The sequence below is a fragment of the Oncorhynchus mykiss genome, chromosome 13 (assembly GCF_057628025.1).
Source record: "Oncorhynchus mykiss isolate SJ-2025 chromosome 13, ASM5762802v1, whole genome shotgun sequence".
NCBI lineage: Eukaryota > Metazoa > Chordata > Actinopteri > Salmoniformes > Salmonidae > Oncorhynchus > Oncorhynchus mykiss.
Window position 1 is genome coordinate 872,732 of NC_143034.1, and position 12,269 is coordinate 885,000.

The 12,269-nt window shown below is 53.4% G+C and overlaps 1 protein-coding gene across 3 annotated transcripts in view; it reads right to left on the reverse strand.

Moving 5' to 3' along the window:
* Positions 1 to 12,269, reverse strand: part of LOC118948700 (caskin-1) — a 130,257-nt gene that overhangs the window by 77,800 nt on the left and 40,188 nt on the right. For 2 of the 3 annotated variants that reach the window (XM_090194636.1, XM_090194635.1), the window contains exons 8-10: positions 9,628 to 9,736; positions 8,554 to 8,648; positions 8,088 to 8,205 (exon numbers count right to left, since the gene is read on the reverse strand). In XM_090194636.1, coding sequence (XP_090050762.1) covers positions 8,088 to 8,205; positions 8,554 to 8,648; positions 9,628 to 9,736 — 322 coding nt within the window. Of the gene's footprint in view, positions 1 to 1,421; positions 1,722 to 8,087; positions 8,206 to 8,553; positions 8,649 to 9,627; positions 9,737 to 12,269 lie in introns of all 3 variants that reach the window. The other variant, XM_090194637.1, reaches the window with a different exon arrangement.

Here is a 12,269-nt window from a genome sequence, read left to right on the forward strand (position 1 = left end):
ATACAACCCCACCTTACCCCATCTACACACCACCATACAACCCCACCTTACCCCATCTACACACCACCTACACACCACCATACAACCCCACCTACACACCACCATACAACCCCACCTTACCCCATCTACACACCACCATACAACCCCACCTTACCCCATCTACACATCACCATACAACCCCATCTACACACCACCATACAACCCCACCTTACCCCATCTCACACCACCATACAACCCCACCTTACCCCATCTACACACCACCATACATCCCCAACTTACCCCATCTACACACCACCATACAACCCCACCTTACCCCATCTACACACCACCATACAACCCCACCTTACCCCATCTACACACCACCATACAACCCCACCTTACCCCATCTCCACATCACCATATAACCCCACCATACAACCCCAACTTACCCCATCTACACATCACCATACAACCCCATCTACACACCACCATACAACCCCACCTTACCCCATCTACACACCACCATACAACCCCACCTTACCCCATCTACACACCACCATACAACCCCACCTTACCCCATCTCCACACCACCATACAACCCCACCTTACCCCATCTACACATCACCATACAACCCCACCTTACCCCATCTCCACACCACCATACAACCCCACCTTACCCCATCTACACACCACCATACAACCCCACCTTACCCCATCTACACACAAAACCACACAACGTCCTTAAATTATTTCTATGTAGTGATACATAGAAATAGGACAAGATAGATTGGCAGACAGAGACGGAGTGGAGACACGTGAGTGAGCAGCACAGGCCATGCGTACCTAATCTATAATATCTAGACTATAACTAACACTAAAACCACCACAAGCAGCACTACTACATGTAGAACTAGTATTAGTACCAAAACAACAACAACAAGAGAATGGTCAACACTAACAATGCTGCCAACTAATGGTAGCAATATGACCACTGTTATGATTATTAACAATACTGCAAATAATACTACTACAACTACTGATAATACCGCAAATACTACTACTACAACTAATACTGCTACTAATACTACTACAACTAATACTGCTACTAATACTACTACAACTAATACTGCTACTAATACTACTACAACTAATACTGCTACTAATACTACTACAACTAATACTGCTACTAATACTATTACAACTAATACTGCTACTAATACTACTACAACTAATACTGCTACTAATACTACTACACCTAATGCTGTTACTAATACTACTACAACTAATACTGCTACTAATACAATCACTAGCAGTAACCACAGTGATGGGGACACACTACAATAATACTATAGTAATACGATGTACTGATCATAGTATTGATTATATTGAAAATAGTATTGATTATATGATTTATTCACAAGCTAAGAGTTTTAGCTGGATACCTGGCAGGCTTGGCTGCTCCAGACTTGTAGAGAGAGGAGGTGAGGAGAGAGGAGGAGGAGGAGGAGGAGGAGTGGAGAGGCCCAGGGGGAGAGTGGAGAGGTGAGGAGGAGAGAGGAGGAGTGGAGGATAACCAAAGGAGGAGAAGAGAGGTGTGGTTTGCGTGAGAGGAGGATGAGGAGGAAGAGGCAGTGGTAGCATGTGGGAGCGGTGGCCGTTCACCGTGGTAACGAGGCAGGGGGAGGGACAGGGGACGTGCCTACGTAGAAGGAGGGTGTGGCTCTGCTGGGAGAGGGAGGGGCCTAAATACAAACCAGGAAGAGGGAGGGGAAACAACAACAAACCCAAAACACAGACAACCAGTCAAATAAAACTCAATATAAATATAAATTAAAAATATATAAAACAATAATAATAAGTAAACTCAAATATTTATATTAGATATAAACATAACACAATATTGTATATTCATAATTAAAAATATAAAACAATATCATTCAAAGTTAAAATATACAAATGTTGATAAAAACAAAATGAAATATAAAAACCTAATAAAACAAATGTAAAAAGATGTAAATTAAACATCTGAAACGGGGGGTGAGATGGGGTGAGGGAGGGTCTATGAGGTAATGACAGGTAGGCAGCAGGGACGGTCTACGAGGTAATGACAGGTAGGCAGCAGGGACGGTCTACGAGGTAATGACAGGTAGGCAGCAGGGACGGTCTACGAGGTACTGTCAGGTAGGCAGCAGGGACGGTCTTCGAGGTAATGACAGGTGGGCAGCAGGGACGGTCTACGAGGTAATGACAGGTAGTCAGCAGGGACGGTCTACGGGGTAATGACAGGTAGTCAGCAGGGACGGTCTACGAGGTAATGACAGGTAGGCAGCAGGGACGGTCTACGGGGTAATGACAGGTAGTCAGCAGGGACGGTCTACGAGGTAATGACAGGTAGGCAGCAGGGACGGTCTACGAGGTAATGACAGGTAGGCAGCAGGGACGGTCTACGAGGTAATGACAGGTAGTCAGCAGGGACGGTCTACGAGGTACTGACAGGTAGGCAGCAGGGACGGTCTACGAGGTACTGACAGGTAGGCAGCAGGGACGGTCTACGAGGTACTGACAGGTAGGCAGCAGGGACGGTCTACGAGGTACTGACAGGTAGGCAGCAGGGACGGTCTACGAGGTAATGACAGGTAGGCAGCAGGGACGGTCTACGAGGTAATGACAGGTAGGCAGCAGGGACGGTCTACGAGGTACTGACAGGTAGGCAGCAGGGACGGTCTACGAGGTAATGACAGGTAGGCAGCAGGGACGGTCTACGAGGTACTGACAGGTAGGCAGCAGGGACGGTCTACGAGGTAATGACAGGTAGTCAGCAGGGACGGTCTACGAGGTAATGACAGGTAGGCAGCAGGGACGGTCTACGAGGTAATGACAGGTAGGCAGCAGGGACGGTCTACGAGGTAATGACAGGTAGGCAGCAGGGACGGTCTACGAGGTAATGACAGGTAGGCAGCAGGGACGGTCTACGAGGTACTGACAGGTAGGCAGCAGGGACGGTCTACGAGGTAATGACAGGTAGGCAGCAGGGACGGTCTACGAGGTACTGACAGGTAGGCAGCAGGGACGGTCTACGAGGTAATGACAGGTAGTCAGCAGGGACGGTCTACGAGGTAATGACAGGTAGGCAGCAGGGACGGTCTACGAGGTAATGACAGGTAGGCAGCAGGGACGGTCTACGAGGTACTGACAGGTAGGCAGCAGGGACGGTCTACGAGGTAATGACAGGTAGGCAGCAGGGACGGTCTACGAGGTAATGACAGGTAGTCAGCAGGGACGGTCTACGAGGTAATGACAGGTAGGCAGCAGGGACGGTCTACGAGGTACTGACAGGTAGGCAGCAGGGACGGTCTACGAGGTAATGACAGGTAGGCAGCAGGGACGGTCTACGAGGTAATGACAGGTAGGCAGCAGGGACGGTCTACGAGGTAATGACAGGTAGGCAGCAGGGACGGTCTACGAGGTACTGACAGGTAGGCAGCAGGGACGGTCTACGAGGTACTGACAGGTAGGCAGCAGGGACGGTCTACGAGGTACTGACAGGTAGGCAGCAGGGACGGTCTACGAGGTAATGACAGGTAGGCAGCAGGGACGGTCTACGAGGTAATGACAGGTAGGCAGCAGGGACGGTCTACGAGGTAATGACAGGTAGGCAGCAGGGACGGTCTACGAGGTAATGACAGGTAGGCAGCAGGGACAGTCTATGAGGTAATGACAGGTAGTCAGCAGGGACGGTCTACGAGGTAATGACAGGTAGGCAGCAGGGACGGTCTACGAGGTAATGACAGGTAGTCAGCAGGGACGGTCTACGAGGTAATGACAGGTAGTCAGCAGGGACGGTCTACGTGGTAATGACAGGTAGTCAGCAGGGACAGTCTACGAGGTACTGACAGGTAGGCAGCAGGGACGGTCAACGAGGTAATGACAGGTAGGCAGCAGGGACGGTCTACGAGGTAATGACAGGTAGGCAGCAGGGACGGTCTACGAGGTAATGACAGGTAGGCAGCAGGGACGGTCTACGAGGTACTGACAGGTAGGCAGCAGGGACGGTCTACGAGGTACTGACAGGTAGGCAGCAGGGACGGTCTACGAGGTACTGACAGGTAGGCAGCAGGGACGGTCTACGAGGTAATGACAGGTAGGCAGCAGGGACGGTCTACGAGGTAATGACAGGTAGGCAGCAGGGACGGTCTACGAGGTAATGACAGGTAGGCAGCAGGGACGGTCTACGAGGTAATGACAGGTAGGCAGCAGGGACAGTCTATGAGGTAATGACAGGTAGTCAGCAGGGACGGTCTACGAGGTAATGACAGGTAGGCAGCAGGGACGGTCTACGAGGTAATGACAGGTAGTCAGCAGGGACGGTCTACGAGGTAATGACAGGTAGTCAGCATGGACGGTCTACGTGGTAATGACAGGTAGTCAGCAGGGACAGTCTACGAGGTAATGACAGGTAGTCAGCAGGGACGGTCTACGAGGTAATGACAGGTAGTCAGCAGGGACAGTCTACGAGGTAATGACAGGTAGTCAGCAGGGACGGTCTACGAGGTAATGACAGGTAGGCAGCAGGGACGGTCTACGAGGTAATGACAGGTAGTCAGCAGGGACGGTCTACGAGGTAATGACAGGTAGGCAGCAGGGACGGTCTACGAGGTACTGACAGGTAGGCAGCAGGGACGGTCTACGAGGTAATGACAGGTAGGCAGCAGGGACGGTCTACGAGGTAATGACAGGTAGGCAGCAGGGACGGTCTACGAGGTAATGACAGGTAGGCAGCAGGGACGGTCTACGAGGTACTGACAGGTAGGCAGCAGGGACGGTCTACGAGGTACTGACAGGTAGGCAGCAGGGACGGTCTACGAGGTACTGACAGGTAGGCAGCAGGGACGGTCTACGAGGTAATGACAGGTAGGCAGCAGGGACGGTCTACGAGGTAATGACAGGTAGTCAGCAGGGACGGTCTACGAGGTAATGACAGGTAGGCAGCAGGGACGGTCTACGAGGTACTGACAGGTAGGCAGCAGGGACGGTCTACGAGGTAATGACAGGTAGGCAGCAGGGACGGTCTACGAGGTAATGACAGGTAGGCAGCAGGGACGGTCTACGAGGTAATGACAGGTAGGCAGCAGGGACGGTCTACGAGGTACTGACAGGTAGGCAGCAGGGACGGTCTACGAGGTACTGACAGGTAGGCAGCAGGGACGGTCTACGAGGTACTGACAGGTAGGCAGCAGGGACGGTCTACGAGGTAATGACAGGTAGGCAGCAGGGACGGTCTACGAGGTAATGACAGGTAGGCAGCAGGGACAGTCTATGAGGTAATGACAGGTAGTCAGCAGGGACGGTCTACGAGGTAATGACAGGTAGGCAGCAGGGACGGTCTACGAGGTAATGACAGGTAGTCAGCAGGGACGGTCTACGAGGTAATGACAGGTAGTCAGCAGGAACGGTCTACGTGGTAATGACAGGTAGTCAGCAGGGACAGTCTACGAGGTAATGACAGGTAGTCAGCAGGGACGGTCTACGAGGTAATGACAGGTAGTCAGCAGGGACAGTCTACGAGGTAATGTCAGGTAGTCAGCAGGGACGGTCTACGAGGTAATGACAGGTAGGCAGCAGGGACGGTCTACGAGGTAATGACAGGTAGGCAGCAGGGACAGTCTATGAGGTAATGACAGGTAGTCAGCAGGGACGGTCTACGAGGTAATGACAGGTAGGCAGCAGGGACGGTCTACGAGGTAATGACAGGTAGTCAGCAGGGACGGTCTACGAGGTAATGACAGGTAGTCAGCAGGAACGGTCTACGTGGTAATGACAGGTAGTCAGCAGGGACAGTCTACGAGGTAATGACAGGTAGTCAGCAGGGACGGTCTACGAGGTAATGACAGGTAGTCAGCAGGGACAGTCTACGAGGTAATGTCAGGTAGTCAGCAGGGACGGTCTACGAGGTAATGACAGGTAGGCAGCAGGGACGGTCTACGAGGTAATGCCAGGTAGGCAGCAGGGACGGTCTACGAGGTAATGACAGGTAGGCAGCAGGGACGGTCTACGAGGTAATGACAGGTAGGCAGCAGGGACGGTCTACGAGGTAATGACAGGTAGGCAGCAGGGACGGTCTACGAGGTAATGACAGGTAGTCAGCAGGGACGGTCTACGAGGTAATGACTGGTAGGCAGCAGGGACGGTCTACGAGGTAATGACAGGTAGTCAGCAGGGACGGTCTACGTGGTAATGACAGGTAGTCAGCAGGGACAGTCTACGAGGTAATGACAGGTAGTCAGCAGGGACGGTCTACGAGGTAATGACAGGTAGTCAGCAGGGACAGTCTACGAGGTAATGACAGGTAGTCAGCAGGGACGGTCTACGAGGTAATGACAGGTAGTCAGCAGGGACGGTCTACGAGGTAATGACAGGTAGGCAGCAGGGACGGTCTACGAGGTACTGACAGGTAGGCAGCAGGGACGGTCTACGAGGTAATGACAGGTAGGCAGCAGGGACGGTCTACGAGGTAATGACAGGTAGGCAGCAGGGACGGTCTACGAGGTAATGACAGGTAGGCAGCAGGGACGGTCTACGAGGTAATGACAGGTAGGCAGCAGGGACAGTCTATGAGGTAATGACAGGTAGTCAGCAGGGACGGTCTACGAGGTAATGACAGGTAGGCAGCAGGGACGGTCTACGAGGTAATGACAGGTAGTCAGCAGGGACGGTCTACGAGGTAATGACAGGTAGTCAGCAGGGACGGTCTACGTGGTAATGACAGGTAGTCAGCAGGGACAGTCTACGAGGTAATGACAGGTAGTCAGCAGGGACGGTCTACGAGGTAATGACAGGTAGTCAGCAGGGACAGTCTACGAGGTAATGACAGGTAGTCAGCAGGGACGGTCTACGAGGTAATGACAGGTAGGCAGCAGGGACGGTCTACGAGGTAATGCCAGGTAGGCAGCAGGGACGGTCTACGAGGTAATGACAGGTAGGCAGCAGGGACGGTCTACGAGGTAATGACAGGTAGGCAGCAGGGACGGTCTACGAGGTAATGACAGGTAGGCAGCAGGGACGGTCTACGAGGTAATGACAGGTAGGCAGCAGGGACGGTCTACGAGGTAATGACAGGTAGGCAGCAGGGACGGTCTACAAGGTAATGACAGGTAGTCAGCAGGGACGGTCTACGAGGTAATGACAGGTAGGCAGCAGGGACGGTCTACGAGGTAATGACAGGTAGGCAGCAGGGACGGTCTACGAGGTAATGACAGGTAGTCAGCAGGGACGGTCTACGAGGTAATGACAGGTAGGCAGCAGGGACGGTCTACGAGGTAATGACAGGTAGTCAGCAGGGACGATCTACGAGGTAATGACAGATAGTCAACAGGGACGGTCTACGAGGTAATGACAGGTAGGCAGCAGGGACGGTCTACGAGGTAATGACAGATAGGCAGCAGGGACGGTCTACGAGGTAATGACAGATACAGAGACGGAGGTAGGCAGCAGGGACGGTCTATGAGGTAAGGACAGATAGGCAGCAGGGACGGTCTACGAGGTAATGACAGATCGGCAGCAGGGACGGTCTACGAGGTAATGACAGGTAAGCAACAGGGACGGTCTACGAGGTAATGACAGATAGGCAGCAGGGACGGTGTACGAGGTAATGACAGATACAGAGACGGAGGTAGTCAGCAGGGACGGTCTACGAGGTAATGACAGGTAGGCAGCAGGGACGGTCTACGAGGTAATGATAGATACAGAGACAGATTGGCAGGAGGGACGGTCTACGAGGTAATGACAGATACAGAGACAGAGGTAGGCAGCAGGGACGGTCTATGAGGTAATGACAAATACAGAGACAGGTAGGCAGCAGGGACGGTCTACGAGGTAATGACAGGTAGGCAGCAGGGACGGTCTACGAGGTAATGATAGATACAGAGACAGATAGGCAGCAGGGGGAGGGAAGGAAGACGGAGGGATGGAGGGATGACAAGTTAGGAGACAGCTGAGACACAGAGTGCTGTCTAACCCTCACACACACGCACGCTCACACACATACACGCTGTGTGCTGGTCTCTCTCTCTCTCTCTGTTAGGGGTCAGGGGTCACTGTGTGCTGGTCACCTGGCCTCTTGCTGATCACCTCCACCATGCTGGAGGGGAAGTAGCCGACGCGGTCATTTCCTGTCCGGTTGTCATGGATACAACCCTTCCACCGGCCGTCAGAATGCTGCTCCAGAACCTAACACACACACACACACACACACACACCACACACACACCACACACACACCACACACACACACACACCACACACCACACACACACACACACACACACACACACACACACACACACACACACACACACACACACACACCACACACACACACACACCACTGGTTAGGTGCATCTGAGTGCATCTGAGTCTGTGTGTACCGTGATGATGTCTCCAGTCTTGATGTTGAGTGTGTGTGTGTGTGTGTGTGTGTGTGTGTGTGTGTGTGTGTGTGTGTGTGTGTGTGTGTGTGTGTGTGTGTGTGTGTGTGTGTGTGTGTGCGTGCGTGCGTGCGTGCGTGCGTGTGTGTACCGTGATGATGTCTCCAGTCTTGATGTTGAGGCTCGTCAGGTCGTAGTTGTTGCAGTACTCTGTCAGAGCTCTGACCTGCATCGCAGCTGACGCATCTACAAACACACACACACACACACACACACACACACACACACACACACACACACACACACAGAGTCAAACTCAACGTCAAAACACAGAGCTGTTTAATCTCTCTGCTGTCCTGTATGGTTAGTTAGAGTTCAGGGGTTAGGGGTCAGGGGTTAGGGGTTACCTCTCAGGAGCTGTTTAATCTCTCTTCTGTCCTGTATGGTTAGTTAGAGTTCAGGGGTTGGAGTTCAGGGGTCAGGGGTTACATCTCAGGAGCTGTTTAATCTCTCTGCTGTCCTATATGGTTAGTTTGAGTTCAGGGGTTAGGGGTCAGGGGTTACCTCTCAATAGCTGTTTAATCTCTCTGCTGTCCTGTATGGTTAGTTAGAGTTTAGGGGTCAGGGGTTAGGGGTTACCTCTCAGGAGCTGTTTAATCTCTCTGCTGTCCTGTATGGTTAGTTAGAGTTCAGGGGTCAGGGGTTACCTCTCAGGAGCTGTTTAATATATCTGCTGTCCTGTAAGGTTAGTTAGAGTTCAGGGGTTAGGGGTTACCTCTCAATAGCTCTTTAATCTCTCTGTTGGCCTGAATGGTTAGTTAGAGGTCAGGGGTTAGGGGTCAGTGGTTACCTCTCAGTAGCTGTTTAATATGTCTGCTGTCCTGTAAGGTTAGTTAGAGTTCAGGGGTCAGGGGTTACCTCTCAGTAGCTGTTTGTTCTCTCTGCTGGCCTGTGAGGTTAGTTAGAGTTCAGGGGTTAGGGGTTACCTCTCAGCAGCTGTTTAATCTCTCTGCTGTCCTGTATGGTTAGTTAGAGTTCAGGGGTTAAGGGTCATGGGTTAGGGGTTACCTCTCAGCAGCTGTTTAATCTCTCTGCTGTCCTGTATGGTTAGTTAGAGTTCAGGGGTTAGGGGTTAGGGGTCAGGGGTTACCTCTCAGCAGCTGTTTAATCTCTCTGCTGTCCTGTATGGTTAGTTAGAGTTCAGGGGTTAGGGGTCAGGGGTTACCTCTCAGCAGCTGTTTGATCTCTCTGCTGGCCTGTGTGGCGGTGAACTGGTTAACGATGTCCAGAGCCGTCTGACACAGAGTGTTCCTCACCCCAGCACTGATGCCACTCTACAGGATCAATAACCATCAATCAAAACATCGTCAATACATCCAAGGCTCAACATTTACATTTTTCATTGGTAGTGCTGATGCTCCCAACTTTAGGAGCCCCACATGAAATCTAGGAGCACCACATGAAATGTAGGAGCACCACATGAAATCTAGAGGTCAGGGCTAGTGGTCAGGGTTAGAGTTTAGGGCTAGAGGGCAAGATACCAGGACTAGATGTCAGGGCTACAGGTCAGGGCTAGAGGTCAGGGCTACAGGTCAGGGCTACAGGTCAGGGCTAGAAGTCAGGGCTACAGGTCAGGGCTACAGGTCAGGGCTAGAGTTCAGGAATAGAGGTCAGGGCTAGAGGTTAGGGCTAGAGGGCTACAGGTCAGGGCTAGAGTTCAAGGCTAGAGGTAAGGGCTAGAGGTCAAGACTAGAGTTCAGGGCTACAGGTCAGGGCTAGACGTCAGGGCTAGACGTCAGGGCTAGAGTTCAGGGCTAAAGGTCAGGGCTAGAGTTCAGGGCTAGAGGTCAGGGCTAGAGGTCAGGGATAGAGGTCAGGGCTACAGGTCAGGGCTAGAGTTCAGGGCTAGAGGGCTACAGGTCAGGGCTAGAGGTCAGGGCTACAGGTCAGGGCTACAGGTCAGGGCTACAGGTCCGGGCTAGAGGGCTAGCGGTCAGTGCTACAGGTCAGAGCTAGAGGTCGGGGCTAGAGGTCAGGGCTACAGGTCAGGGCTAGAGATCAGGGCTAGAGGTCCGGGCTACGGGTCAGGGCTAGAGGTCAGGGCTAGAGCCCAGGGCTACAGTTCAGGGCTAGAGGTCAGGGCTAGAGATCAGGGCTAGAGGTCAGGGCTAGAGCTCAGGGCTAGAGGCCAGGGCTAGAGGTCAGAGCTAGAGATCAGGGCTAGAGGTCAGGACTAGAGGTCAGGGCTAGAGGTCAGGGCTAGAGATCAGAGCTACAGGTCAGGTCTAGAGCTCAGGGCTAGAGGTCAGGAATAGAGGTCAGGGCTAGAGGTCAGGGCTAGAGTTCAGTGCTAGAGGTCAGGACTAGAGGTCAGGGCTAGAGGGCTATAGATCAGGGCTACAGGTCAGGGCTACAGGTCAGAGCTAGAGGTCGGGGCTAGAGGTCAGGGCTACAGGTCAGGGCTAGAGGTCCGGGCTACAGGTCAGGGCTAGAGGTCAGGGCTACAGGTCAGGGCTACGGGTCAGGGCTAGAGCTCAGGGCTAGAGGTCAAGGCTAGAGTTCAGGGCTACAGGTCAGGGCTAGACGTCAGGGCTAGACGTCAGGGCTAGAGTTCAGGGCTAAAGGTCAGGGCTAGAGTTCAGGGCTAGAGGTCAGGGCTAGAGGTCAGGGCTAGAGATCAGAGCTACAGGTCAGGGCTAGAGGTCAGGGCTAGAGGTCAGGAATAGAGGTCAGGGCTAGAAGTCAGGGCTAGAGGTCAGGGCTAGAGTTCAGGGCTAGAGGTCAGGGCTAGAGGTCAGGGCTAGAGGGCTATAGATCAGGGCTACAGGTCAGGGCTACAGGTCAGAGCTAGAGGTCGGGCTAGAGGCTAGGGCTACAGGTCAGGGCTAGAGGTCCGAGCTACAGGTCAGGGCTAGAGGTCAGGGCTAGAGGTCAGGGCTACGGGTCAGGGCTAGAGCTCAGGGCTACAGGTCAGGGCTAGAGGTCAGGGCTAGAGGTCAAGGCTAGAGTTCAGGGCTACAGGTCAGGGCTAGACGTCAGGGCTAGACGTCAGGGCTAGACGTCAGGGCTAAAGGTCAGGGCTAGAGTTCAAGGCTAGAGGTCAGGGCTAGAGGTCAGGGCTACAGGTCAGGGCTAGAGGTCAGGGCTAGAGGGCTACAGGTCAGGGCTACAGGTCAGGGCTAGAGTTCAGGGCTAGAGGGCTACAGGTCAGGGCTAGAGGTCAGGGCTAGAGGTCAGGGCTAGAGGTCAGGGCTACAGGTAAGGAATAGAGGTCAGGGCTAGAGGGCTAGAGGTCAGGGCTAGAGGTCAGGGCTAGAGGTCAGGGCTACAGGTCAGGGCTAGAGGTCAGGGCTAGAGGGCTAGAGGTCAGGGCTACAGGTCAGGTCTAGAGGTCAGGGCTAGAGGGCTAGAGGTCAGGGCTAGAGGTCAGGGCTAGAGGTCAGGGCTAGAGGTCAGGGCTACAGGTCAGGGCTAGAGGTCAGGGCTAGAGGTCAGGGCTAGAGGTCAGGGCTAGAGGTCAGGGCTAGAGGTCAGGGCTAGAGGTCAGGGCTACAGGTCAGGGCTAGAGGTCAGGGCTAGAGGTCAGGGCTAGAGGTCAGGGCTAGAGGTCAGGGCTAGAGGTCAGGGCTAGAGGGCTAGAGGTCAGGGCTACAGGTCAGGGCTAGAGGTCAGGGCTAGAGGGCTAGAGGTCAGGGCTACAGGTCAGGGCTACAGGTCAGGGCTACAGGTCAGGGCTACAGGTCAGGGCTAGAGGTCAGGGCTACAGGTCAGGGCTACAGGTCAGGGCTACAGGTCAGGGCTAGAGGGCTAGAGGTCAGGACTAGGGGTCAGGGCTAGAGGTCAGGGCTAGAGGTCAGGGCTAGAGGT